General features: G+C 34.5%; 1 protein-coding gene across 3 annotated transcripts in view; it reads left to right on the top strand.

Annotated features, from left to right (window-relative positions):
* Mnat1 (MNAT1 component of CDK activating kinase) overlaps positions 1 to 27,472 on the top strand; it is a 226,978-nt gene that overhangs the window by 120,013 nt on the left and 79,493 nt on the right. For 2 of the 3 annotated variants that reach the window (XM_048798457.1, XM_015489875.2), the window contains exon 7: positions 5,075 to 5,196. In XM_048798457.1, the coding sequence (XP_048654414.1) occupies positions 5,075 to 5,196 (122 nt within the window). Of the gene's footprint in view, positions 1 to 5,074; positions 5,197 to 11,112; positions 12,616 to 27,472 lie in introns of those variants that run through there. The other variant, XM_048798458.1, reaches the window with a different exon arrangement.

Consider the following 27,472-nt stretch of genomic DNA (forward strand, 5'->3'; position numbering starts at 1 on the left):
AAAAACGATTTTTATAAATTAGAATTCTAGGCCCAGATGTATGATACATATGTAAATCTTAATGTAATGATGTTGGATGGTTGAGTTGTATTTTATTTTGTATACTTGTGATTAGATATGGTCATTAGACCTTTATATTTTAGTTAACCATTATTTCTTTCTTCTCAGAAAAATACCTAGGTGTTTTAATTCAATTTAGCTCTCAGTATAAAATTTTCTTACTTTGTATATATACAAAATAGATAAATATTTGGTAAATTGATTCCATTGTAAAGACCTAGGAGAACAGACAAATGTTGGCAAATGTTGCAGAGAATAATTGTGTTAGCTTTCTTTCCTAATTAGGGTTGTCAAGAAAACGCTGATTACCAAACTATTTAATAAAAATAGGAAAATGTGAGGATGGACTACGCTTATATTTTTTGCTGAGTTTTACTACATTGAACAGTTGCACTGCTTAAAGCTAAATTTGAACTTGATGGATTTGGTTTTCTTCCTTTAAAAGCTATGTTAGTGACTATAAATTATTTAATGTGGGTTGCAGAAATGTAATGCATTATACCCATGGAATAGCTCTAATGGCTATTTTTTTTTTTTTGGTGCCTAGATTTTATTTCTGAATACCATTCTATAATAAAAAGATAATGAATTGGAGAAAGGGCTGATTCCAGAGATGGGGTTGGAAAAAGATAATATGGACCTGAAAAATCTTGTTGAATGAGAAAACACGGATGTGTTTGAAAAAAAAAATAAATGATGGGAACATGTCTCTAGGGCATAGAAGTCTACCTGAAGAGGCTCCCGTTGTGCAAATCTTCAATTTGCACTAATTATCTTTTAATTTCATCCCTTATTTCTTCTGCTATCCACTGGTCATTCAATAGAGTACTATTTAGTCTCCAGGTGTTCGAGTAGCTTCTATTTTTAATTTTATAATTGATTTCTAATTTCATTCTATTATGATCTAATAGAATACAAGGTATTATGTCTATTTTTTTTTGTATTTGCTAATAGTTACTTTGTGGCCTAAGATATGGTCTATTTTAGAGAAGAATGTGTGTGCTGCTGAAAGAAAGATTATTTAGTTATTGATGGATGAAATAGTCTATATATCTTTTAAGTCTAAATTACTAATTGTAGTTTTTAGTTCTTTAGCTTCTTTATTTAGTTTTTGTTTGGAGGATCTTCTAGTGGTGAGAGGTATGTTAAAGTCTCCCAGTATTATTGTGTTGTGGTCTATTAGATTCCTGAAATTGAGAAGGGATTGTTTGATGTACATAGATGCTCCCCTATTCGGGGCATAAATATGTACGGTTATTATGTCTTGTTGATGTATAATTCCCTTAAGCAGTATGAAATGACCTTCTCGGTCTTTTCTGATTCACTTTGGCTTGAAGTCCACTTTATCTGATATGAGGATAGAAACACCTGCTTGTTTATGAGATCTGTGTGAATGATGCTTTTCCCCATCCTTTTGCCTCTAGTCTGTGGATGTTGTTTGCCTATGAGGTAACTCTCTTGGAGATAGCATATTGTTGGGCCTTGTTTTTTAATCCAATCTGCCAGTCTGTGTCTTTTGATTTGATGAGTTTAGGCCATTTACATTCAGTGCTATTATTGAGAAATGATTTTTATTCCCTGTCATTTTGATTTATTTCTAGTTTTTGATTTGAATTAGTTTCTCCTTGGTTAACTATTTTTCTAGTGTAGTTCCTCCCTTTGCTGGTTCACTTTTATTTTTCATTTCTTCTTCATGAAATATTTTATTGAGAATGTTTGTAAGGCTTTCTAGTTGTAAATTCTTTTAAATTTTTTAATCATGGAAGGCTTTTATTCCATCATAATTCCTGAAACTTAATTTTCATGGGTATAGTATTCTTGGCTGGCATTCATTTTCTTTCAGAGCTTGGTATATAATTCCAAGACATCCTAGCTTTGAGGATCTGTGTTGAGCCATCAGCTGAGATCCAGATTGGTTTTCCTCTAAATGTGACATGTTGTTTTTCTCTGATAGCCTTTAAAATTCTATCCTTATTGTGTATGTTAGGCATATTCATAATAATATGCCTTGGTGTGTGTCTGTTGTAATTTTGTATATTTGGGGTCCTGCAAGCCTCCTGTATTTGATTTTCCATTTTATTGTTTAGTTTTGGGAAATTTTCAGGTATTATTTCATTGAAAAGATTGTGTATTCCTTTGGTTTGTATTTCCATGCCTTCATGTATTCTGATAAATCTTAAATTTGGTCTTTTCAGGTTATCCCATATTTCTTGGAAGTTCTGTTGATAGTCTCTTCATAGCTTTCCTCCATGGTTATCTTTTTTTTAAATTTTTTTTTATTGGTTGTTCAAAACATTACAAAGNGTCTATTGAAGGGCATCTAGGTTGGTTCCACAGTCTAGCTATTGTGAATTGTGCCGCTATGATCATTTATGTGGCAGTATCCCTATAGTACACTCTTTTAAGATCCTCAGGGAATAGTCCGAGGAAGGCGATAAAAACTGGGTCAAATGGTGGATCCATTCCCAGCTTTCCCAGGTATCTCCATACTGCTTTCCAGATTGGCCTTACCAATTTGTAGTCCCACCAGCAGTGTACAAGTGTACCCTTTTCCCCACATCCTCGCCAACACTTATTGTTGTTTGACTTCATACTGGCTGCCAATCTTACTGGAGTGAGATGGTATCTTAGGGTGGTTTTGATTTGCATTTCTCTGACTGCTAGAGATGGTGAGCATTTTTTCATGTACTTGTTGATTGATTGTATGTCCTCCTCTGTGAAGTGTCTGTTCAGGTCCTTGGCCCATTTGTTGATTGGGTTATTTGTTATCTTACTGTTTAATTTTTTGAGTTCTTTGTATATTCTGGATATTAGGGCTCTATCTGAAGTGTGAGGGGTAAAAATTTGTTCCCAGGATGTAGGCTCTCTGTTTACCTCTCTTATTGTTTCTCTTGCTGAGAAAAAGCTTTTTAGTTTGAGTAAGTCCCATTTATTTATTCTTGTTATTAACTCTTGGGCTATGGGCGTCCTATTAAGGAATTTGGAGCCTGACCCCACAGTATGTAGATCGTAGCCAACTTTTTCTTCTGTCAGACGCAGTGTCTCTGATTTGATATCTAGGGACTCCTCTCCATGGTTATCTTTATTTTCATGGTCAGCTTTATTTTATTGAAGTGATCTTTCATCTCCTATATTTTCTCTCTGATTTCACTCTTTACAGTGTTCTTTTTCTCATAGATTAGTTCAACTTGTATATTTTAAACTCCTTCGAATGTTTCTTCCACTGTCACATCGATGGATTCCATTATTGAAGTATCTTGGTTTGTTTGGGTCAATTTGTTCCCTTGAGTTTTTATGCTGTTTGTGTGTCTACCCATCTAACAGTATGGATCCGAGGCTGTAGAATTTCTACCCTGTAGACTTGTAGTGTCCCTGAAGGTTTCCAGTACCCTACTGTTTATGGGAAGACAAATAATAATAATAATTAATGCAAATAATATGTAGCATTAAATGAAAAAGTTCTTGTTATGATGTCTATAGCATTGTCACAATAAATAGAAATGATCACTTATTGCCTACAATAAAAACAGTAAGTTTGCAAAAGAGTTCACAATTCAACTGGTAGACAGGGAGAGGACAGAATTGGTGTTTGAAAAGTTAAAAATAAAAAAATTAAACAATACCAAACAAAACTGAACTATATGAATCAAACATCCTAATCCTCAAAAAACTGGTCCATGAAAAATGACTGGTTTCAAAAATGCTAGAAATGAGGAGAAAAAACAACAACTGTGAAATTATATAAATGTCCATGAACCATTCCACCATTAAGGTCAGAATTAAACAGAAAAGTAAAAAAGAACAACAACAACAAAAAAATCTCAATGAAAAGTTAAAGAATTGTTTCCTTTGGAGTTCAGAAGATTCTTAGCTTCCCTTCTCAACAGTGCTATGTAACCATACCCTGAAGGGTGAGAGAGGTAATCCTATAGGTGGAACTCTGGAGGCAGGAATTAGGCTTTGGTAGGCTTCAGGCTGTTTGCTAAATGCCAGTTGGTCTGGAGATTTTAAATCAGCACTCCTCCATGGCCCAGCAATTGCTGGTTCACGCTGGAAGACTCTACCCTTGGGATTGCTCCTGGGTTCCACTCAGGTGGTGGAGCAACCAGTTCTACTCTGTCATCTGTGGGCCCCATGCTTTCTGGTCTCAGGTTCAGCCTCCAAACTCAATCTCTCCTGCCCCAGACCTTCTGAATTCCTAGCAAAGCCCATCTCTACTAATGCATCCCATAAGCACCTGGATTGGAGGGGGAGGGGAAGATCTGGATTTGTTTCCATGACCAGTTGTCTCTCTGTATAAACCTCTCTCACATTTGATTTTCTCTTGCTCACTTAGGCACACTCTGTGTCATGCAATGTGAGTTTACCAGTCCTGTGTTTTGGTTCAAACGTGGGTTTGCCAGGAATCAGCTCCCTCTGCTGCTGTCCCCCTGCACCATGGCTACAAAATGGTTCCTTCCTCTGTCCTCTGTATGCAGCCTGGAGAGATGGCGGCTTCTTTCTCACCCAAGGATATTGTGCAGCCATCTTTCAGTTTAGTCTGGCAGTGTCTTTGATCTCTAAACTCTCCATACGCAGACATAACTCAGTCTTCCTAAAAATGCAGGTTCCTATGATTCCCTTATTTTTCCAAATTGCTTATGGAGGGACTGCTTCCAGTGGTGCTTCTGGCCATGGCAACACCTGCAGTGCTGGGGAGTTTTTCCTTATTTTATTATATCCAACCTCCTGAGTCCTTGATCTGTTTTGAGTGTCCAATATTAAATTCCAGTAAAGTCTCCCTCATCCTCTGCTTTTTTTTCATTCAGCCAAGAAGCTGCCTATCTGCTTTCTTGGTTTTATGCTATGGAGCAGCCAGGACAGCAACTTTCTGTATTTCACTATCTTGAAAAACCTCCTAATGGATATTGTTTTTAAATATGAGGAATTCAGTCCATCTTTGAAATGACTACAATTATCTAACAGTATGAAAGTAATATTAAAAGACAACCAATTTCCTTCCTTTTTAAAATAGGGTCAACATATTTCATTGGCACCTGTTCATAAGCTTGAAGAAGCTCTCTATGAATACCAACCACTGCAAATAGAGACATGTGGACCAAATGTTCCTGAGCTTGAGATGCTGGGAAGACTTGGGTAAGTGTCCAAAAGAACTTTGCATTGAGGAACTGAAGTGTAGGGCTTTCTTGCTGATATTTTTAATTCACACTTAGACATTCTTAGATTTTGAGTTTATAGAACTTAAGTCTTTTTTTTTTTTAAATAAGCAGTGCTTAATACTAAATTTTATTTAGTACATTAATATTCTAGCAGTGGTGTTAGGTTTCTTGAGAATTGGAATGTAGTATTCTTAGGGTTGTCCTTGGCAGGCATGTTGAAGTGGGTAGTCATTTTCAGCTCACCATGTTTTTTTTTTAAACTGGGTCTTAACTTAGTCTATAGTAAGTCAGTAAAAATATGAGTTGGGCTCCTTGCCATGAAATAAGGATAGATTTATTCACTGTTTGCTGTCTACTGTGAAACTACATTTATAAGACATGAGCCACAAAATATATTTTGTCAAAAGGTATAATGTAGGTCTGGCCCAGTGGCTCACCTGCCATATTATATGCATCTATTTTGGAAATAAATCTGGAATCATGACTACTGTGAATGATGGAAATGGTCACAGTCTGTCTTATGGAAATAAATGTATATTTCTATTCTTGAAAGATACAGACACAAATATTTCTGGATGGAGTAAGTAATTTTTTGGTCTGGCTTTTCAATGTAAACTTTTGAATGAAAGGTTGATCCATAATCTCTTGTTTCTTAATAGAAGAAAATAGTCTAAAGAATATTATATGAAAAGAAATAATGGTTATAGTGAGGCCAAGTAATTGGTGGACAAAACAAAAGACCCTAACAGCAGAAACAGAAAAGATGAAATAAATAATAAAACCTACATACATTTTCAAAATTAAAATTTTGAACTTGAAGCATATCATTCTACATGTTATCCTAAAGATTCCAAGATAAACTTACAATTAAAATGATGTATTGTTTACTTATCTAATGTTGGATAGAGCTTAAGCCTAGACGTCTTTAACTCTGTGTTCTTTTGAAGTCCCTTAATCTATAGGTGTCAAGTCTGTGGGATTTGAAACAAAACCTAAAACCCACCTTGAGGTAGTAAAGTTATCAAATATAGAGAATATTGTATTTTATGATGTAAAAATGTTAGATGTGGTGTACACATTGATTTTTAAAAATCTCTTGCCAAATTACCAAGAACTTGAATTCAGTATCTCTAAATTTCTTTTAAAATGTTTACTTTTAATATCAGTGAAGATAAAATATTTAAAATAGCAACTTGTCTTTCACAGGATTTTGCGTTTTCCAGTTTTCTCATAAAAATAAACACCTGAGAGATCATGGAAATGGTCATACATAATAACAGTGCATTGTGTATTTTACTATAGAGAAGTAAAATATGTGACCACGATAGTAGAAAAGATGGAAGGGGCAGGGAAAGAAAAGGAAGTTTGTTGTTGTAAATGTTATTACTTGTAGTTGAAATAGTATAGTGTTATCTGGAGAGACTGGTGAGTTAAAGATATTTAATAAAACCGGGAGACATAATAGCAAGCCAATATCAGAGAAAATGGAATCATAAAAGTACTTAATGAAAAGGAAGGAAGGAAAAGAAACAAAAAAGAATGAAAAAAATCTGACAATTAGAAAACTTATAGCATAATAGATAAAAATCGTAACCCATATAACAAGTTAAATATAAATGCTGTAAGCTAGCATAGTCAATAGAAATTTCTGCAGTGATGTAAATGGTCTATATCTGTACTGTCCATTTGATAGACAGTCTTCAGATATTTTTACTGAGCACTTGAAATATGTTTAGTGTAATCAAAGAACTGAATTTTAAAATTTGCATTTCCTTAAATTTAAATTTAAGTAGATAGGTGTTGGCATCGGCTATCATATTGAACAACACAGTGCTGAATACTCCAAATAATAAAAATTGAAATATTGGGTTTAACATCCTCCCCCAAAAAATGTAAGGAGAAGAAGCAAGATTTACTATGTTTCTGTAGGTATTTGGCAAAATACAGGTATGTTAAAAGTTTCTTTGAGCTTCTTCAATCTTTGTTTTGTTGTCCTAGTTTTGTAAATACTTCAACCATTATCTCTTCAGATACCCTTTTTGAATACTACCTCTTTGTGAATTCATTGTGAGACTCAGATTTCACATGTTAAATTTCTTTTTAACCTCCATTTTTATAGTGGTGTAATGCATATAACATAAATCATACTATCTTAAATTTTAAGTGTACAGTTCAGTGGTATGAAGTAGATTCTCATTCATATTCATAAATCCCCATTCCTTTTTCCTCTTGGTTCCCACAGCAACCATTTCATTTTTTTGTTTCTGTGATTTTTGACTACTGTAAGTATCCCATATAAGTGGAATCATACAGTATTTGTTATTTGTGAATGGCTTATTTAATTTAGTAAAATGTCCTCAGGAGTTAGCTATGTTGAGTGTATATGACAGCTTTTTAGAGCTGAACAATACCAGGTTGTATGTATATACTTCTTTTACTTATCCATTTATCCCTAGTTATGGTTTGAATCTGGAATGTTCCCTAAAGGTTCATATGTTGAAGGCTTGATCTTCAAAGCAGCAGAACTTCTGAAGTGGGGTTTTGGGGAAATATTTCAATCATGAAATCTCTGATTTCATCAATGGATCAATCAATCCATTGATCGGTTTAGAACTGGATGGACTATATGGAGGTATTGGCAGGTATAGGAAGTGGAGCCTAATGGAGTAAATAGGTCACTAAGGGCATGCCCCCAAGGGATACATCCTTAGTCCTTTCTCTCTCTTTTCTGTTTTCCTTTTCATGGCTGTCAAAGTGCTGGACAGCTTTCTTTCTCCATGTTCTTAGGTCATAATGTTCTGTCTCATCTCAGGCCCAAAGCATGGATTCAAGGAGACATGGACCAAAATAAATGAGCCAGAATAAAATAAATCTTTTCAAAGTTGTTTTTTGTTACAGTGACAAAAAGTTAACACAATAATTATAATATATATTTACAGTAATACACACACACACACACACCATGATTTATCCATTCATCTGTGATGGACTCTATGAAGTTTCTTCCATATTTGGGCTATTGTGAATAATGCTGCAATGAACATGAGAACACAAATCTGTCTTTGAGGTACTGATTTTATTTCCTTTGAGTATATACCCTTAAAAAGCTATTGCTAGGTCATTTGTTAATTCTTTTTTTAATTTTTTGAGGAACTTCATGCTGTTTTCCATAATGACTATACCAACTAACATTTTCACTAACAATGCCTTAGGATTCCCTGTTCTTTATATCTTTTCCAACTATTGTTATCTATTTCCCATTTCGTAATAGTCATCCTACCTGGTATGAGGTGATATCTCACTCTGGTTTTTATTTCCACTTTTCTGATGATTAGTGATGTTGAGTTTTATCCATTTTTTTTTTTTTTGCATATGGTGTAAGGTAAAGGTCAAATTTCATTCTTTTGCAAGAAGATAAATCATTTTTTTTCAAAACCATTTATTGAAGAAACTCACCTTTCCCCTTTATGTATTCTTCCTCCTCTTGTAAAAATTTTGTTGACCATATATGCTTGGGATTATTTCTGGGCTTTCTGTTTTGTCTCTGTACTAGTACTGTACTGTTTTGATTACTGTATCTGAAATCAGGAAGTTCGATGCCTCTAACTTTGTTTCTTTTATTTCCCCTCAAGACTGCTTTGTCTATTGTCTTTTGTGATTCCATACAAATTTTCAAATTTTTCATTTCTGTGAAAAATGTCATAGGAATTTTGAAAGGGATTGTATTGAATCTGTGTATCATTTTTGGTGGTAAAGATATTTTAACAATATTAATTCTCCCATTCCATAATCATGGGATATTTTTAAATTTATTTTTGTCTTCCTCAGTGTCTTATGGTTTTCAGTGTGCAGACTTTTTACCTCCTTGGTTATTACTAAGTATTTTATTATTTTTGCTGCTATAGTAAGTGGAACTCAATCTCATTTTTGGATTAAATGCTCTGGGTATAAAAAAAGACAACTGATTTGTACATGTTGATCCTCTATATTGCTTATATAAGCACTGAATTTATTTGCTGGTTGTGTTCTCCATTTTGCAATACTATAATAAAACACTGGTGGCATGCTTTTAAAGAAAAGAGGTTTACGTAGCTCACTGTTTTGGAGGCTGAAAGTCCAAGAACAGGCAGCTCCATTGGTTCATTTTTTTTGGTGTTTTTTTTTTTTTTTTGCATAATGGTGTAAGGTAAAGGCCAAATTTCATTCATTCCTCTTTAAGGCATATTGAATTTTGGTGGAAGCATTTAAAAGAGGGAGAGATCACATTGCTTAATAGAAAGCCAAATAGTGATTCACAGGTTAGGCTCACTCCCAACAATTTGCTCTCTTGAGGGCAGCAACCCCAGTGACCTCCCTCTAGGTTTGACTTCTTAAAGTTTTACCATCTCAACACTGCCATAATAGGTACCAAGCCTTCAATATATGAATTCTTGACTACAATCTGCATTCAAACCATAGTATTTCATTCTTGGTCCCCTGACCTCTTGTCCACCTTACAAGGCAAAGTGTATTCTTTTCATGGGTCAACGTTTTAACTTGTTCCAATATTGCTCAAAAGTCAAAGTCCAAAGTCTCCTCTGAGACTCAAGGCAAACTCTTTTAGCTGTGAGCTTCTGTAAAAACAAAACAAAACAAAACAAAAAACACAATTTACTTGCCTACAGTGGTGGAATAGGTGCACGGTAAACCCTCCTAATCCAAAAGGAAGAAATAGGCAAATATAGAGGAATAATCAGACCAAAGGAGGAGTGAAATGCAGTGTGGCAGACGTTAAATTTTAAAGCTCTAGGAAATCTGGAATCTTGTTAATGCTGAGCAGGCAAATGGCCCCAAAGGCCTTGGGTAGCCCCATTCATAGGGCTTTGCAGGTTCACATGGCTACCTTGATGTTTGGCATGTACATGGCTTTTCCATATGTGTGATTCATGCTCCTGGTAGCTTTACCCTATTGGAGTCTCCACTGAGACACCACTCTACAACTCAACTGGTAATCACTTCATCAGTTATTCTCTGCATGGGTTCCAACCCTGTGACATCCTTCTGTCTGACTTTTCCAGGCTTTCCTGGAATCTTGGTGGCAGCCACCATGACCCCATACTCTTGCATTTGATATGCCTGTAGAATTAGCACCATGTATGCAACACAGAGGTTTGCTGCTGGCAAAAGCTGTGAACACATGTGAATGCCAGCAGCCATAGACCACTTCATGGTGTTTTGTAGAAACCTTGTCCCATTGTATGAGAATCAACATACTAAAGAGAGGCAGAAAGTACCAATAGACTGAAGAAAGAGGCAGACAGATCCAATATTATACAAAGTATATTTTTTTCAGAACATATGGACAGAAGTATGCCTTGGGCAGCAGCAAGACAGGAAGATCCCTGCATTCCAAGTCAAGAGAAAAGGATTTATATTCTGAGTTAGACAAAAACATTCTTTTTCTTCTTTTCTGGCTAACCTCTGAATTTCCAAATCTTCCCATTCTGTTTCCTATTATTCCCCAATTTCACTGTTAGCCTAACTAAAAGTAGCCAATAATACTTATACCACAGCCTGAATGTCTTGCTGTTTTTAAAGTTTTGTCTTCTAAATAAACTAGTTCATCTTCTTAATTTCAGCCTTCCACTAAGTCTTAGGTCCTGTACACAATTTCCACTAGAACCCTTATTTCCATCTAAGAGTAGTTATCTTGTCTCCTTGTCTTCTGAGACCTCACGAGAATCACCAGTGATGCCCATTTATAGCATTATAGGCCTTTTCTAAGCCTGCTCCTTTAATTTCTTGCAACCTATGTCTGTTAGCAATTCCAAAGCTATTTCCATATTTTTAGGTATTCGTGATAACAGCCTAATTTCTTGGTACTAATTTTCTGTCTTCATTTTGTTTCTAATAGTTGAATATTACAGGTTGAGTAACTTTATAAAGAAAAAAGATTTATTTAGCCATATCTCTGGAGGTTCTGGGCTGAGGGGCTGCATCTGATGATGGTCTTCTGGCTGGCAGAGAAATGGCACAGGGTATCACATGGTAAGAGACAGTGAGTGTGAGAATATGTCTTTTCCCTCCTTTTTATAAAGCCACCAGTCTTTAATTATCAGGACTCCATCCTGATGACTTTAACTAATTTTAATCACTTCCCAGTGACCCTGCCTTCAAACATCACAGTTGGATTAAGTTTCCACCCTCTTAAAAATTTACAGTGGAGATTAAATGTCAACACACTAACTTTAGGGGGACATACTCAACTATACTGAGACCATAGCACTAGTACTATTTTTTTTTTGTTGTTGTTTGTTTAGTTTTTTAGGATTTCTACATAATGGCCTATGTTACCTATAAATAGCAGTAATTTTACTTTTCCTTTCTTATTCAGATGCCTTTTATTTCTTTTCATGTATAATTTATTCTTACTAGTCTTTTCAGTACTGTGTAGAATAGGCATTTTTGCCTTGTACTGGGTCTTAGGGAAAAAACTTTCAAGTTTCTCCTTATTGATTATGATGCAAACTGTGGACTTTTCATAAATGCTCTTTATTTTGTTGATGTAATTTCATTCTGAACTCACTTTGTGGAGAGTTTTTATCATGAATTGACTTTGAACTTTGTCAAATACTTTTTTGTCATTTATTGAGATGATCATGTACCTTTAATTTTTCATTTTGTTGATAAAGTGTATCATATTTATTTGCATATGTTAAATCAACCGTGTATCCTGGAGATAAATCCTGCTTATTCACAGTGTATAAACATTTTGGTATGGTGTTAAGCTTGTTTTCTTAGCGTTTTGTTGAGGATTTTTTCATTTGCATTCATCAGAGATACTGACTTTTAGCCACCATCATCCCCCAGTGTCTTTAGCTGGCTTTTGTATTAGGTTATGAATCAGGGAGTATTGCCCCCTCTTTAGTGTTTTGAAAAATTTGAGAAGAATTAGTGTTAGTTCTTCTTTTTATGTTTGGTAGAATTCACCTTTGAATTTATCAGGTCAAGAACATTTCATAAGAAGGTTCTTGATTACTGTTTAAGCCTACTTTTTATTTGTAGGTCTATTCAGATTTTCTATTTCTTAGTGATTTAACACAGATTTTGTATTTAAAGGGATTTTCCATGTCATCTGGAATATCCATTGTTAGGATATAACTGCTCATAGCATGCTCTTATTTCTTGAATTGGTAGTAATGTCTCATTTCTGATTTTAGTAATTTTAATTTTGTCATTTTTTTAGTTTGACTAATGATTGTTAATGTTGATAATCCTTTGTTTAGTTTCTCTATCTAAATCAAAAGTGGAGTATTTTGAAGTCTCCAACTATTATTATAGAATGATCTATTTCTCCCACCAAATCTGACAATGTTTGCCTCATATATTTTCATGATCTGTTATTAAGTGCATACATGTTTATATTTATAAATCTTCTTGAAGTATTGAAGATATATAAATATCTGGTCTTTGTCTTATAACCTCTTTTGATTAAAAATCTATTTTATTTGATAGTAATATAGCTCACTCTCCTTTATTTTGGTTACTATTTGCGTCGATTGGCTTTTTCCATCCTTCACTTTAAAAAAATTTTTTTTAAGTTGTTGATAGACCTTTATTTATTTATACATGGTGCTGAGAATCAAACCCAGTGCCTCACACATGCTAGGCAAGTGCGCTACCACTGAGCCACAGCCACAGCCCCTCCATCCTTCACTTTTAACACATTTGTGTCTTTTGATTTAAAAAGTTAGTCTCTTGACAGAATATTGTTAGAACATTTTTTTTTTAAAAAAAGCTGTTGCACCAATCTCTATCACTGATTGGAGAAATTCTTCATTTATATTTAAACAAATTACTAACAATGAAGGCTATCTGTCATTTTTATGTTTGTTTCTATAAGACATATAACCCCCTCTCACACTTGTATTTCCTGCATTACTATTTTCTTTTGTGTTCAGTTATTTATTTTATTTATTTATTTTTTTGGTAGTACAATATTTAAATTTTTTGCTCATTCCCAATTATATATATTATCTATTTTCTTTCTGATTTCCATAGTGATTACATTTATTATCCTAATTCTTAGGTCTAAATTGAATTTACCACTTTTGCTTCAATAGTACACAAAATGTGAAATTCTGTCATCATCCCTTTCAGTTGTTGGTGTCACCAGATTGCATCTTAATGTATCTTGTGCCCAAGAACATAAACTAATAATTTTTTTTCTGTTTATACTATGTTTTTACTAACAAATGTTTTTAAAGATCATTTAGTCTCTTAAATCATGTAATGTTAGAACTTTCGGTACTTTTTTTTTTTTGAAACAGCTATTGTATCCTCTGTTTTGTGCTTTTATATAGTTTTAAAAATTTCTGTTTCAAAGATTTGGATAATTTCTCATCTTAGCCTCAGGTTCACTCATTCTTTTGTCTGTTGTGCTGATAAGCCCACCAGAGGAATTTTTTCTGGTATTGTGATTTTTATATCTAACATTTCCATTCATTTCTTTTTTTATGATTTCTGCTTAAATTTTCTTTTTCTTTTCCACTATAATCTTTAACATTAACAATTCACTATTTTTAAATTTCTGAAAGAGATCTAATACCTCTGGTTGTGATTCTCTCTTTTTCTTAAAAATTTATTTATTTGTTCTAATTTGTTATACATGATAGCAGAATGCATTTCAATTCATAGTACACATTATAGACCACAATTTTTGATGTCTCTAGTTGTACACAAAGTAGAGTCACACCATTCTTGTCTTCATGCATATACTTAAGGTAATGATGTCCATCTCATTCCACTGTCTTTCCTACCCCCATGCCCCCCTCTGTTCTCCTCCTTCCCCTTTGCCCTTTCTAAAGTTCCTTAATTCCTCCCATGCTCCCCCCGCCCATCCCCATTATGGATCAGCAGCTACATACCAGAGAAAACATTAGCTTTTGTTTCTTCAGGATTGGCTTACTTCACTTAGCATGATATTCTCCAGCTCCATCCATTTACCTGTAAATGCCATGATTTTATTCTCTTTTATTGCTGAGTAATATTCCATTGTGTGTTTGTGTGTGTGTATGTGTGTGTGTATTTTATCCATTCATCTACTGAAGGGCATCTAGGTTGCTTCCACAGTTTAGCTATTGTGAATTGTGTTGCTATAAAAATTTATGTGGCTGTGTCCCTGTAGTATGCTGTTTTTAAGACCTTTGGGTATAAACTGAGGAGTGGGATTACTGGGTTAAATGGTGGTTCCATTCCCAGTTTTCCAAGGAATCTCTATACTGCTTTCCATATGGTTGCACCAGTTTGCAGTCCCACCAGCAATGTATGAGTGTCCCTTTTTCGCCACGTCCTTGCCAACACTAATTGTTGTTTGTACTCTTAATAGCTGCCATTCTGACTAGGGTGAAATGAATCTTAGAGTAGTTTCTTTCAATTATTATCTTTTATTTTTATTTGTTATATATGACAGCAGAATGCATTACAATTCATATTATACATATAGACCACAATTTTTCATATCTCTGATTGTACACAAATTAGAGTCACACCATTCATGTCATCATATGTGTACTTTCTTAAGAGTAGTTTTGATTCGTATTTCTCTAATTGCTAGAGATGTTGAACACTTTCATATGTTTTTTGGTTGATTATATATCATCTTCTGAGAAGTGTCTGTTCAATTCCTTGGTCCATTTGTTGATTAGGTTATTTGGTTTTTTGGTATTAAGATTTTTGAGTTCTTTATATATCCTGGAGATTAGTGCTCTATCTGATGTGCATGTAGAAAAAATTTGCTCCCATTCTGTAGGCTCTCTATTCACTTCACTGATTGTTTCTCCTTCTCATTTACCTCTAAGAAATTTTTTGGATCCTCTAGGTATAGAATCATGTTGTAAGCAAATCATGACAATTTGGCTTCTTTTCCTATCTATATCCCTTTAATTTCTTTCGTCTAATTGCTCTGGCTAGAGTTTCAAGAACTATGTTAAATAGAAGTGGTGAAAGAGGGCCTCCCTGTCTTGTTCCAGTTTTTAGATGGAATGCTTTCAATTTTTCTTCATTTAGAGTTGTGTTGGCTTGGGTTTTAGCATAGATAATGTTTACAATGTTGAGATGTGTTCCTCTTATCCCATGTTCCTGTTTTGAACATGAGGGGTGCTATATTTTGTCGAAAGTTTTTTCTGTGTCTATTGAGATGATCATATGATTTTTATCTTTAAGCGTCTATTGATGTGATGAATTACATTTATTGATTTCCGAATGTTGAACCAACCTTGCATCCCTGGGATGAACCCCACTTAATCTTGGTGCACTATCTTTTTTATATTCTATTTACCAGAATTTTACTGAGAATTTTTGCATCTATGTTCATTAGAGATATTGGTCTGAAGTTTTCTTTCCTTGATGTGTCTTTGTTTGGTTTTGGAGTCAGGGTGATATTGGCCTCATAGCATGAGTTTGGAAGTGTTCCCTCTTTTTCTATTTCATGAAATCATTTCAGGAGTGTTGGTATTAGTTCTTCTTTGTAGGTCTTGTAGAACTTAGGTGTGTATCCATGTGGTCCTGCACTTTTCTTGGTTGGTAGGCTTCTGATGCCTTCTTCTATTTCATTGCTTGAAATTGTTCTGTTTACTTGCATATATCATCCTGATTCAGATTGGGCACATCATATAACTCTAGAAATTTGTTGATGTCTTCTATATTTTCTATTTTATTGGAGTACAAAAATTCAAAATAATTTCTAATTATCTTCTGTATTTCTGCAGTGTCTGTCATTATATTTCCTTTTTATCATGGATATTAGTAATTTGAGTTTTCTCTCTCTCTTTGTTCGTTTGGCTAAGGGTTTATTAATTTTATTTATTTTTTCAAAGAAGCAACTTTTTGTTTGTCAATTTTTAAATTTTTTTTTGTTTTAATTTAATTGATTTCAGCTCTAATTTTAATTATTTCCTGTCTTTTATGCTTTTGGTGTTGGTTTGTTCTTCTTTTCCTAGGGCTTTGATATATAATGTTAGGTCATTTATTTGTTGACTTTTTCTTCTTTTAAGGAATGAAACTCCATGCAATGAACTTTCCTCTTAGTATTGCCTTCATAGTGTCCCAGAGATTTCTATGTATTGTTTCAGTTTTCTCATTTACCTCTAAGAATTTTTAAATCTCCTCTTTGATGTCTTTTGCAACCCATTGTTCGTTCAATAGCATATTATTTAGCCTCCAGGTGTTGGAGTATCTTCTATGTTTTATTTTGTCATTGATTTCTAATTTCATTTCATTATGATCTAATATAATGCAGGAAAGTATCTCTCCTTTTTTGTATTTGCTAAGCATTGTTTTGTGGTATAATATATGGAGCATTTTAGAGAAGAATCCATGTGAGGATGAGAAAAAGTATATTCACTCATTGATGGATGATATATTCTGTATGTCTAAGTTATTGATTGTATTATTGAGTTCTATAGTTTCTTTGTTTAGCTTTTGTTTGGAAGATCTATCCAGTGGTGAAAGAGGTGTGTTAAAATCACCCAGATTTATTGTATTGTGGTATATTTGACTTTTGAACTTAAGAATGAGTTTTTTTGATGAATATAGATGCTCCATTGTTTGGGACATATATATTCATAATTCTTATGTCTTGTTGATGTTCGGTTCCCTTAAGCAATATGAAATGTCCTTCTTTATCCCTTTTGATTAACTTTGGCTTGAAGTCTACTTTATTTGATATGAGCATGGAAATCGCTGCTTGTTTCTGCAGTCCATGTGCATGGTATGTTTTTTTCTCCAACCTTTTACCTTCAGTCCATGGATGTCTTTTCCTGTGAGATGAGTCTCTTTAAGGCAAGCAGGTTGGAGTTTGGTATATATTGTTTTAGTATCTTCTTCTTTTTTAAAAAATCAAAACTGCCCGTCTTTGTCTTTTGATTGGTGAATTTAGGCCATTAATATTCAGTGTTATTATTTAGATATGACTTGTATTCCCAGAAATTTTTGTTTATTCTTGGTATTTAACTCAACTTGCCTTCTCCTTTGATTGGTTTTTCTTTTAGTGTAATACCTGTCTTTGCTGTTTTTCAGTGTTGTTTTTCATTTCCTCATGGAATATTTTGCTAAGGATGTTCTGAGTGCAGGCTTTCTAGTTGTAAATTATTTTAACTTTTATTTTTCATGGACAGTTTTTATTTCATCATCTAATCTAAAGCTTAGTTTCACTGGATATAAGATTTTTTTTTTATATCCATTTTCTTTTGGAGCTTGGTATATATTGTTTTAGTATCTTCTAGCTTTCAGAATCTGGGTTGAAAAATCTGCCTATGTCCTAATTGATTTCCCCCTATATGTAATCTGATTCCTATCTTTTGTGGCTTTTAAAATTCTCTCCTTATTATGTAGTACAATGTGCCTTGGTGTAGACATGTTGTGATTTTGTACATTTGGTGTCCTGTAAGCCTGTTTTTATATGATTTTTCCAGTTCATTCTTCATGTTTGGAAAATTTTTTAATTATTTAATTGGATATATTGTTCATTCCTTTGGTTTATAACTACGCCTTCCACTATTCTAATAATTCTTAAATTTGGTCTTTTTATGTTATCCCATAATTCTTGAGTGTTCTGCTCATGGTTTCTTACCATCTTCGTTGTGTGGTCAACATTGTTTTCAAGATTATAATTAATTTTGTCTTCTCTGTCTGAGGTCCTGTCTTCTAAGTGATCTAATCTGTTGATGGTGCTTTCTATTGAGTTTTTAACTTGGTTTATTGTTTGTTTCTTTTCAAGTATTTCCAGTTGTTGTTTTTTTCAGAACTTCTATCTTTGAAGTAATCTTTTTCTTCTTATATTTGCTTATGTAGCTCTTTATTGAAATGATCTTTTGCTGCCTGTATTTGCTTTCTGAAATCATCCTGTAATTCACAGAACATTTAATTTTGTACATCTTGAAGTCATTTCTTCTGTTGTTGTATCTTGTTTTAATGTTGTATAATGTTGTGTCTTGGTTTGTTTGTGGCACTTTCTTCCCTTGTTTTTTCATGTTGTCCGTGTATCTTCCCTTTTAGCACTATGGATCTGAGGCATTACAGTTTTTACCCTATGGGCTTATAGTGTCCCCCTATAGGGTTGCAATACCTCTCTTTGAAGGGGGAGAACATTATTAACAGATCCCAATACAACAATACATTTTGGTTTAAGCCTTAAACCAAATAGCTGCTATTAAGACGTTTCCGGTTTTGTTACAATATACAGAGATGGAAGATCCAGTTATTATCTACAGTATAAACAATGGGTTTGCAAAAGCATCTGGTTTCTTTTGGTGTACAAAGTCAGAACCTGGGGTGAGGTGTAGGATGAGATGTTAAGGGGGTAGGAGGTGAGGATATAGAATTATTAGGTCTTAGGAAGCGTGAAAGAGGAATCTAAAGAAGTTGATTAGGGACTGGGGTTGTGGCTCAGCATTAGAGTGCTTGCCTAGCATGTGTGAGGCCCTGGGTTCGATCCTCAGCACCACATAAAAATAAATAAATAAAATAAAGGTACTGTGTCCAACTACAACTGAAAAATAAATATTAAAAATGAGAAGTTGATTAGTAGCAGGAGAAGAGAAAGAAAGTGATTTAGGGGAGACAAGTAAATGGGAAGACAATAGATTACAAAAAACAAAAATTAAGAAAAACATAAGATGTAAAAGTAGGAGAGAAAAGAATATACAACACATCTGTAATATACTATTCAGACATCTTAGTCTTTATGAAAAGCACTTGATTTCTCAGATGTTGGGGTTGTGAAGGCAGGAGAAGAGGGAGAAGAGGAAAAAAAAATTCTTTAAGGAATCTACAAGGATTGTTTTTGTTAGAAATCAGTCTTTCTTGCTTCCCATCCAATAGGTGGTGTTTTCTGTTGTTTGCTGGCATCTCCACCCTCAGAATGGTGAAGGTTATTAGGGTGGGAGGGTTCGTCTTGGGGGTAGAGCTCTTGGATGTGGGGTATAGCACTTGCCAGTCCCCAATGGGAGACTGCACCCCAAGGATGTCCTTTGGGGTCCACTTGTGTGATGTGGGTGCCTGGTCTTGTCTTCTAATCTCGCCTGTAGGCCCCACAATTCTTGGTCTCTAATTTAGTCTCTAAACTGTATCTCATTTACCCCCTCCCTTTCTACTTAGCAATCAAGAACCTCTCTCTCTGGAGTTCTTGTGGGCTGCACACTGGGGGCTGTGCACCTGTCACAAAGAGCTGTTTTGTATTGGGCAATTCAGGACCAGGTTTTGTTAGCTATGGATCAGCTGCATAGCTGTAAGCACTGCGCTGGGTTAGCAGCTGCCAGGGGGCGGGAGAGTTGGGACTACAGGTACCTTGATATTGCTTCTACACCCCAGCCTGTTTTCCAAGCTGGGAGTTGCCTCATCTAAAGATGGCTACAAAGGTGTCTCAAGAAGCAAGTGACTGCTTTCAGCAATGGCGTGTTTGGTTGGGTTAGAGATGTAGCGTGCAGTGTTTTGGCTGGTGGCTGTCTCCAGACCCTGTGTGGTGTATCCCAGGTGAAGGCCTACTGCCATGTCGGGGACTATGGTAGTGGTTGCAGTGTCCCAAGATGGAGGCGACCTGGGGAGCCTCAGGTTGGTAGATGGGGGTCCACATGGGAGTGGTGGCCAGAGATAAGCAGCAGCAGGGTGTCCTGCGTGAGAGTGGTGGCCGGGATTCTTGTGTGTGTGGATGGTCAGGAGTCCTGAGTGGGTATTGATGCTGGTGGTCCTGCTCGGGTACAGAGAGGCTGGTGGTCCTACCTGGGTGAGTGGTTGGTAGTCCTGCGCTGACGCTGAGGCTAGGGAACTTGTGCTGCATGGTGGCTATGACTCCTGCCTGGGAGCAGCTGTCGGGGGTTTTATAATAACTTGTAGATAAACAGTTTTTCCATTACTTAAATCCCAAGTCATGGAGTGACACAGAAAGCAGCCTCCTTCTAGCCTACCATCTTGGATCCACCACTGGGTGTGATTCTCTTGACTGTTGTCTTGATGATGGATTCGTTGTCTGTTTCTTCTAAGTATTGTTTGAATATTGGACATTCTATACAACAAACAGTAGACACTGAAGTAAATAAAATTTATGCCTAGAAATATTTGTACATATTTTTCCAGTTAATTAGCATGGGGTGGGGTTGAATATTAATTTTACATTTTGATCTCAGTTTGGGATTCATTGTCACTCTAAATATAATCATTGTACTTACAATCACAAGAATTCATAAATTCATAGCCTGTTGCCACTTTGGACCTAGTACTGAGAAGATTTTTTTTTTTTCCAAGTATTCTTGTTCTACCCTTAGATTTCAACAGGTTCTACATGCATGAAGCACAGAAGAATTCTCTTTTGGTGTTCCTCTTCAACAATAGATTACTATTGCTTTTTACTTGAATAAGTCTTATGATGGAAGCAAGGTGGTCTTCTGATTCTTCTGTTCCAACTTTTGTCTTAAAATGCCCTGTGTGCTGAGCCTAAAGGTGGTAGTTTTATTGTTCCTGTATTTCCCAAAGGCTAACAACTTGTGTCTCTTACTTTAGGGTGTAGGTGAACTTCCTGATCCCACCTTCATCTCTCAAATCTGTCTTGTGTTGGTGGGGTGGGGCACAAGGCAATTTTCTGCCTCTCCCCTAGATATGAGTGTTGAAGCCTAGGTAAGAGTTGGCTTTTTGCCTTTCCACAGTGGTTGATAGCTTTTGCTGTTGAGAAGAACTACTGGAATGATTATTTTTATCCTTCCACCAGAGGCATCTAAGGGATGCCTTTCCCTAAAAGTGAATCTCCTGCCCCTGAAGCTTACCACATGCCAGGTAAACATTCTGTTATGAGCTACATCCCCAGTCCCTGGCATCTTCTTCTTCTTCTTCTTTTTTTAATATATATATTTTTAGTTATGGATGGATACAATTATTTTATTTGTGTATATGTGTGTGTGTGTGTGTGTGTGTGTGTGTGTGTGTATATATATATATATATATATTATTTTTTTTTTCTTAATGTGGCGCTGAGTATCGNGAGACAGAGAGAGAGAGAATTTTTTTTTAATATTTATTTTTTAGTATTTGGCGGAGACAACATCTTTGTTTGTATGTGGTGCTGAGGATCGAACCCGGGCCGCACGCATGCCAGGCGAGTGCGCTACCGCTTGAGCCACATCCCCAGCCCCCCCTCGCTGCTTTTTAAAAGTTAATTTTCTCTTGCTTTTATTGATGGTTTTATTAGATGGGTTCATGAAATATCCTCATATTCATTTTTTAATCACCTGTAGTGGTGATGGTGGTAGGTATTTATTTTATGTACATGAATATTTAAGTAACACTATTAAATTGACTTTTTTTTTTTTTAACAGTAACTTCTTAAATTGAATAACTTGGGCAGTACTTCAGATTGTTCGGAATCCTGTCTTTTTTTTTTTTTCTTTGATACCAGGGGTTGAACCCAAAGATTCTTAATCACTGAGCCACATCCCCAGCCCTTTTTTAAAATTTTGAGACAGTGTCTCACTAAGTTGCTCGGAACCTCACTAAGTTGCTGAGGCTGGCTTTGAACTTGTAATCCTCCTGCCTTAGCCTCCTGAGCCACTGGGTGTACAGGTGTGCACCCGGCCTGGAGTCTTTATATTTTCTTTATGCCTTTATCACTATAGTTTGAAGTTTTAAATATGAACTATGTCCTTTAGATAAGGTATAACCATAGTATTTGTATTTTTTCCAAGTTTTTCGTAATTAAATCTGACTTGAATTTAAATAAGGGAGATTGGGTCATTTTTTCTTTCCAGTGGGGATTGAGGGTGTTTTATCAACCTTTGAATATTTAGAATGCAACTGATTCTAGGATTCTAGGAGTAGACTCTTACCAACAAATATTGTACACATTGATTCTTTATCTACAACTAAGAAAGGCAGATTGTTCCAATTACAAATAATTTTGTATGTACTTCAAGCAGTAGATCTTCACTATAGCAATTTCTTTTAGCCATCTGTGACTAAATTTTATCTAAATAATTGATAGTAGAATCAGAATTGGTAAATAAACATCTATTAATATTTTTTGGACCAGGAAATATTTTTCTACAAAAATAGAAGTATCTCACACCTTCCTTCTTTACAGCCTTCTAACTAGACAAAGGTATTCAATTCTCTTTTTCTTTTTTTTTAAATTTCTTTCTTTCTTTCTTTCTTTCTTTCTTTCTTTCTTTCTTTCTTTCTTTCTTTCTTTCTTTCTTTCTCTCTCTCTCTCTCTCTCTCTCTCTCTCTTTCTCTCTTTGTTTTTCTCTTTCTTTCTTTCTCTCTTTCTTTCTCTCTCTTTCTTTCTTTCTCTCTTTTCTTTCTTTCTCTCTTTTCTTTCTTTCTCTCTTTCTCTCTCTCTCTCCTTCCTTCCTTCCTTCCTTCCTTCCTGTGAGCACAAAAGACCGTCACATCTCAGCCTACCGAGTAATTGGGATTACAGGTGTGTACCATTGTGCTCAGCTGGTTTTGGTAATTTGGAGTCAGAATTTGCTCAAGTATTTTCTTTGGTGATGTGTTTATTTGCCAAAGTAAATCCTAAATGATTTTTTATACTATAAATTCATTTTCTTTTCTGGAATTATTATTTGAAGTTATGTATTTTCTTGTTAGAGTAGACCTAAAAATACATTTTTACCTAATTTAACTTTTAGAAACACTTAGGAATTAAAAAGTAGTTTTGTGAAGTTACTTTGTCAGAGAATGACTTGATATACTCCAAGGTTCTGTTCTTAGGGTACAAGGTTTATAGCCAGGTATGGAACTGCACCACTGCAATCCTAGCAATGATGGAGGCCGAGGCAGGAAAACTGCAAGTTCAAGGCGAACCTTGACAACTTGGCAAGACCCTGTCTCAAAATAAAAAGGAGATGTAAGTCAGTGTTAGAGCACCTCTAGGTTTAATCTCCAATACTGCAAAAAAAGAAGAAGAAAAGGTACAAGTATTTTAAACTTTAGTTGCCTAAAGCTATGATATCTTCATATTTGTCCTAAGGTTTGCCCATGGCTTTTCTTATTTATTTATTTATCAGCTTTATTATTATTATTATTATTTGCATTACAAAATTCTTAATATACCTTTATACCACAATTTATCATATCTCTGTATACAAGATATGTTGACATCAAATTCACATCTTCATACATGTATTTTGTACAACGATGAGCATCTCCTTCCACCATCCATGCAATTCCTCTTCTCCCTCCCTTTCCCTCCCACCCCTCTTCTCTATCTAGAGGTAATCTTCTTCCCATGCTCTTCCTCCTTACCCCATTTTGAGTTACCCCCTTTATATCAGAGAAGACATTTGGCATTTGTTTTTTTGGGATTGGCTAACTTCACTTACCATAATCTGCTCTAATGCCATCCATTTCTCTGCAAATGCCATGATCTTATTATTTTTTAGTGCTGAGTAATATTCCATTGTGTATAAATGCCACATTTTAAAAAATCTATTCATCCATTGAAGGGCATCTAGTTTGGCTCCACAGTTTAGCTATTGTGAATTGTGCTGCTGTAAACATTGAATGTGGCTGTGTCCCTGTAGTATGCTGTTTTTAGGTCCTTTGGGTATAGTCTGAGAAGAGGAATAGCTGGGTCAAATGGTGGTTCCATTCCCAGCTTTGCAAAAAGGAGAAAAACTGAAGGCATTCCCTCTAAAATCTGGAGCAAGATAGGGATGCCCTCTCTCACCACTTCTATTCAACATAGTTCTTGAAACACTGACCAGAACAATTAGACAGACAAAAGAAATTAAAGGAATAACTATAGGAAAAGAAGAACTTAAACTAGCACTATTTGCTGATGATATAATTCTATACCTAGAAGATCCAAAAAACTCTACCAAGACACTTCTAGAACTAGTAAATGAATTCAGAAAAGTGGCAGGATATAAAATCAACACCCATAAATCAAAAGCATTCCTGTATATGAGTGACAAATCCTCTGAAAAGGAAGTGAGGAAAACTACTCCATTCACAATATCCTAAAAAAAAAAAAAAAAAACTTGGGAATCAACTTAACAAAAGAGGTGAAAGATCTATACTCTGTCCATGGTTTTTCTAGACGAGTACTTCTAATAAGCTACAGTTATCTTTTTATAGTGACCTTTCCCCCCTACTCAGTCTTTTAGCTTCTGATCCTCTTTTTTTCCTATTAGAACAAAATTTCCATTTTCTATTTTGTTTTTCTTACAGAGGAAACAAGTTTAATTTCTTTAGAAATTGCAGAGGGAACAAGTTTAATTTCTTTAGAAGAATAAAAGATGGAGGTACGAGCCAATAAAGAATAAATTAACATATTTCCATTTTCTTATATATGTCTTGAAAGCTACATGACATGAAATAAAAATAGTACAATGTTTTTTGTAACTTTATTTGGTACTAAACTGTAGACAGGGACACTTTCAAACTAATTTTAATCATAGCATTTATTTTTGGGAATTCATGACATAAAGTCTTGGGAGATATTGTGTCTCCAAAGAAATACATTTCTTTTTATTTTGTAGAACTTTGACAAAAAGTAAAATGAAAAGTATATTGCCATTAGATTTTTAGGTGGCTATTACTAAGATCTTTTCTAAAGTTAAACTTGAGAAGAAGAATATAGTAGGAATTTCTAATTAACAGAGTATTATGACTATATAATTACAGTTCATATTACACTGATTGTACTTTCTGGTTTGCTCAAGGTAATATGGAAACCTGTTTATTAATTATGTGCCAGTGGGAGCAAGCATTGGGAAAACTTGTGTGCTAATTGAAATTCCCTAGACTGTGACCCCAGGAACATCTGATTGATAGGCAATGTGAGACTGCCTTTTTAATAATCAGCTAGTTTTCTAGTTAATATTTTACTACTTTCACTCAGAGTTATTTCCTTAACTGACACAAATTATGAACATTTATAGCTTAATTTTTATTCATTAATTTCAAGTTATTAATCAAGTGTAACTATTAGTTTAAATGGCTGTAAGTGATTTATTTATTATGAGCTGTTCATGTATGAACCTGTTATAAAATAGAAAAAGATTTGTTGTCAATGTGATGGGTAGATAATTCATTTTTAATTTCTTCCATGTACTCCATCAGATAAAGATAATCTTATTTCTGAACTAATCCTAAGACATTAGTTGACAGATGTCAACTAGAAATTTAAAATTTTGTTTTAAATGTTTATAATTATATCATAATGATTTTATACATATTTTTGCTTGGATTCCTTTTAAGTGTTGATATCAGATTTTAAAAATTTTTAAGTTGTAGATGGATACAATATCTTCCTTCCTTCCTTCCTTCCTCCTGCCCTTCCTTCCTTCCTTCATTCCTTCCTTCCTTCCTTCCTTCCTTCCTTCCTTCCTTCCTTCCTTCCTTCCTTCCTTCCGTCCTTCCTTCCTTCCTTCCTTCCGCTGAGGATCGAACCCAATGCCTCACATGTGCCAGGCATGCCTTCTATCATTGAGCCATATACCTAGCCCCTTACATCAGATTTTTTTTAACACATATTTTTTAGTTGTAGGTGGACACAATATCTTTATTTTATTTTTATGTGGTGCTGAGGATTGAACCCAGTGCCTCATTCGTACTAGGTGAGTGCTCTGCCACTGAGCCACAACCCCCGCCCTCATATCAGATTTTAATAAATGTTTATGAGTAAATTTCCATGTCACTCAAATACTTGAATAGTAAAACAAAATTAATTATTTGAAAGTATTTAAAATAAATATAAATTTGTGTATCATATCTAAGGTTTAAGGCAGTCTTTCATTCTATCCTTGAAGATATTACATACTAAAATATTTAAGTAGCTTTGTGTATTTTAAGAGTATGATTTTTTAAACACATTGCTAATTTTTATTTTATTTCCTTAGAGATCTGTTTAACATAATCATAACATAAGTGAAGTTGAAAAGTGAGAATAACTTTACTACTAAGACATTTTAGACTGCCTTTCTCAATTTTAGAAGAATTCTGTTATTCCATGAGTTTGTTTAGTCTGTAAAATTTTATATTAAATATGATCCTTGTATATTCTTCATTGTTCTTTATTTATGAAATTTATTTTTTACTTTATTATTACTTGGTGCTAGAGACCAAACACAGGGTCTTGCACATGCTAAGTACACACGCTATCACTGAGCTGTGCCCCAGCTTGTTTTTTATGAATTTAAATGAAGCTATTTGCTACCTAAATTTAGTAAAATGAAATTTTAGTCTTCTATTCATGTAGAACTTATTTGTGTATTTCTTTGTGGTAGAGTGTTGTAGCAAAATGCATGTTTTCATTTCTGTTTTCTTATTGACAGTACTGATATAAGTTCTGTGCTATTGAGCATGATAGCTTTAAAAATAGATTTAAACTGTGATGATTTAATATTCTGTCATCAAATGATAAGGTTATTTAGCTATTGTTATCCAATCATAATAATGATTAGTGAAATGGTGAAAGAAGTTGTGGTGGTTAGGATAGTGTTTAATTAACTCAGTTAACTAAAATCTGATGGTTATTAGAAGCAAAATTCTTATTTGATGTCTATTAGCCGCTGTTAATTTATTCTTTCTTGTGTGACTGTAGAAAACTATTACAATTCCATTACTGTTATTATTGATAAAGCAGTGAAAAGTGTTAACTATTAAGGGAATAGAAAAGAGTATTGTCCACAAAAATAGAAGATTTTCATTTTTAGTAACCTTGCAAGATAATTTTATGATCATTCTTTTGGTCCTAAAAATTAATAATTGGAACCATGTCTCCTTCTTAAGCCATTCCTCACTGTTAAACCAATAAATCCTTCAAGTCTCTGTGATTAATATCCTTCAATAGCTCATCATCACCTTAATGTTCTGACCCTATCTTCCTTCATAATTCTCTGACCTGCATCTCTCATACTTAGTTTCAACAATTTCATGGTATTTCACACATTTTTGTGGTATAACACATGCGGTGTCATTTCTTTGTAGGGTTTTTGTCTTTATTGAAACAATCCTCCCTCCTTGTAATTTCATTCTCTTTTTTTTCTCCCTTTGCAAGGATTGTTTAAATGTCCTTTGTCCCCTTTTCAGTCTGGGTAGTATTGTTTCTGTATTATTTCTTGAAATTAAAAAAAATTAGTATATTGTGTAGGATGTGGAGTATTTTGAAATCTCTGAGCAAATGTGTGAATGAAGTCCTGTTAATTTTAATTTTTCCTGTTTTTTCATTTAGAAAGTCCTAATTCACTATAAAACTTAATACTTATTTTTTCATTTTTATG

Source organism: Marmota marmota, unplaced genomic scaffold (genome assembly GCF_001458135.2).
Source record: "Marmota marmota marmota unplaced genomic scaffold, marMar, whole genome shotgun sequence".
Taxonomy (NCBI): Eukaryota; Metazoa; Chordata; class Mammalia; order Rodentia; family Sciuridae; genus Marmota; species Marmota marmota.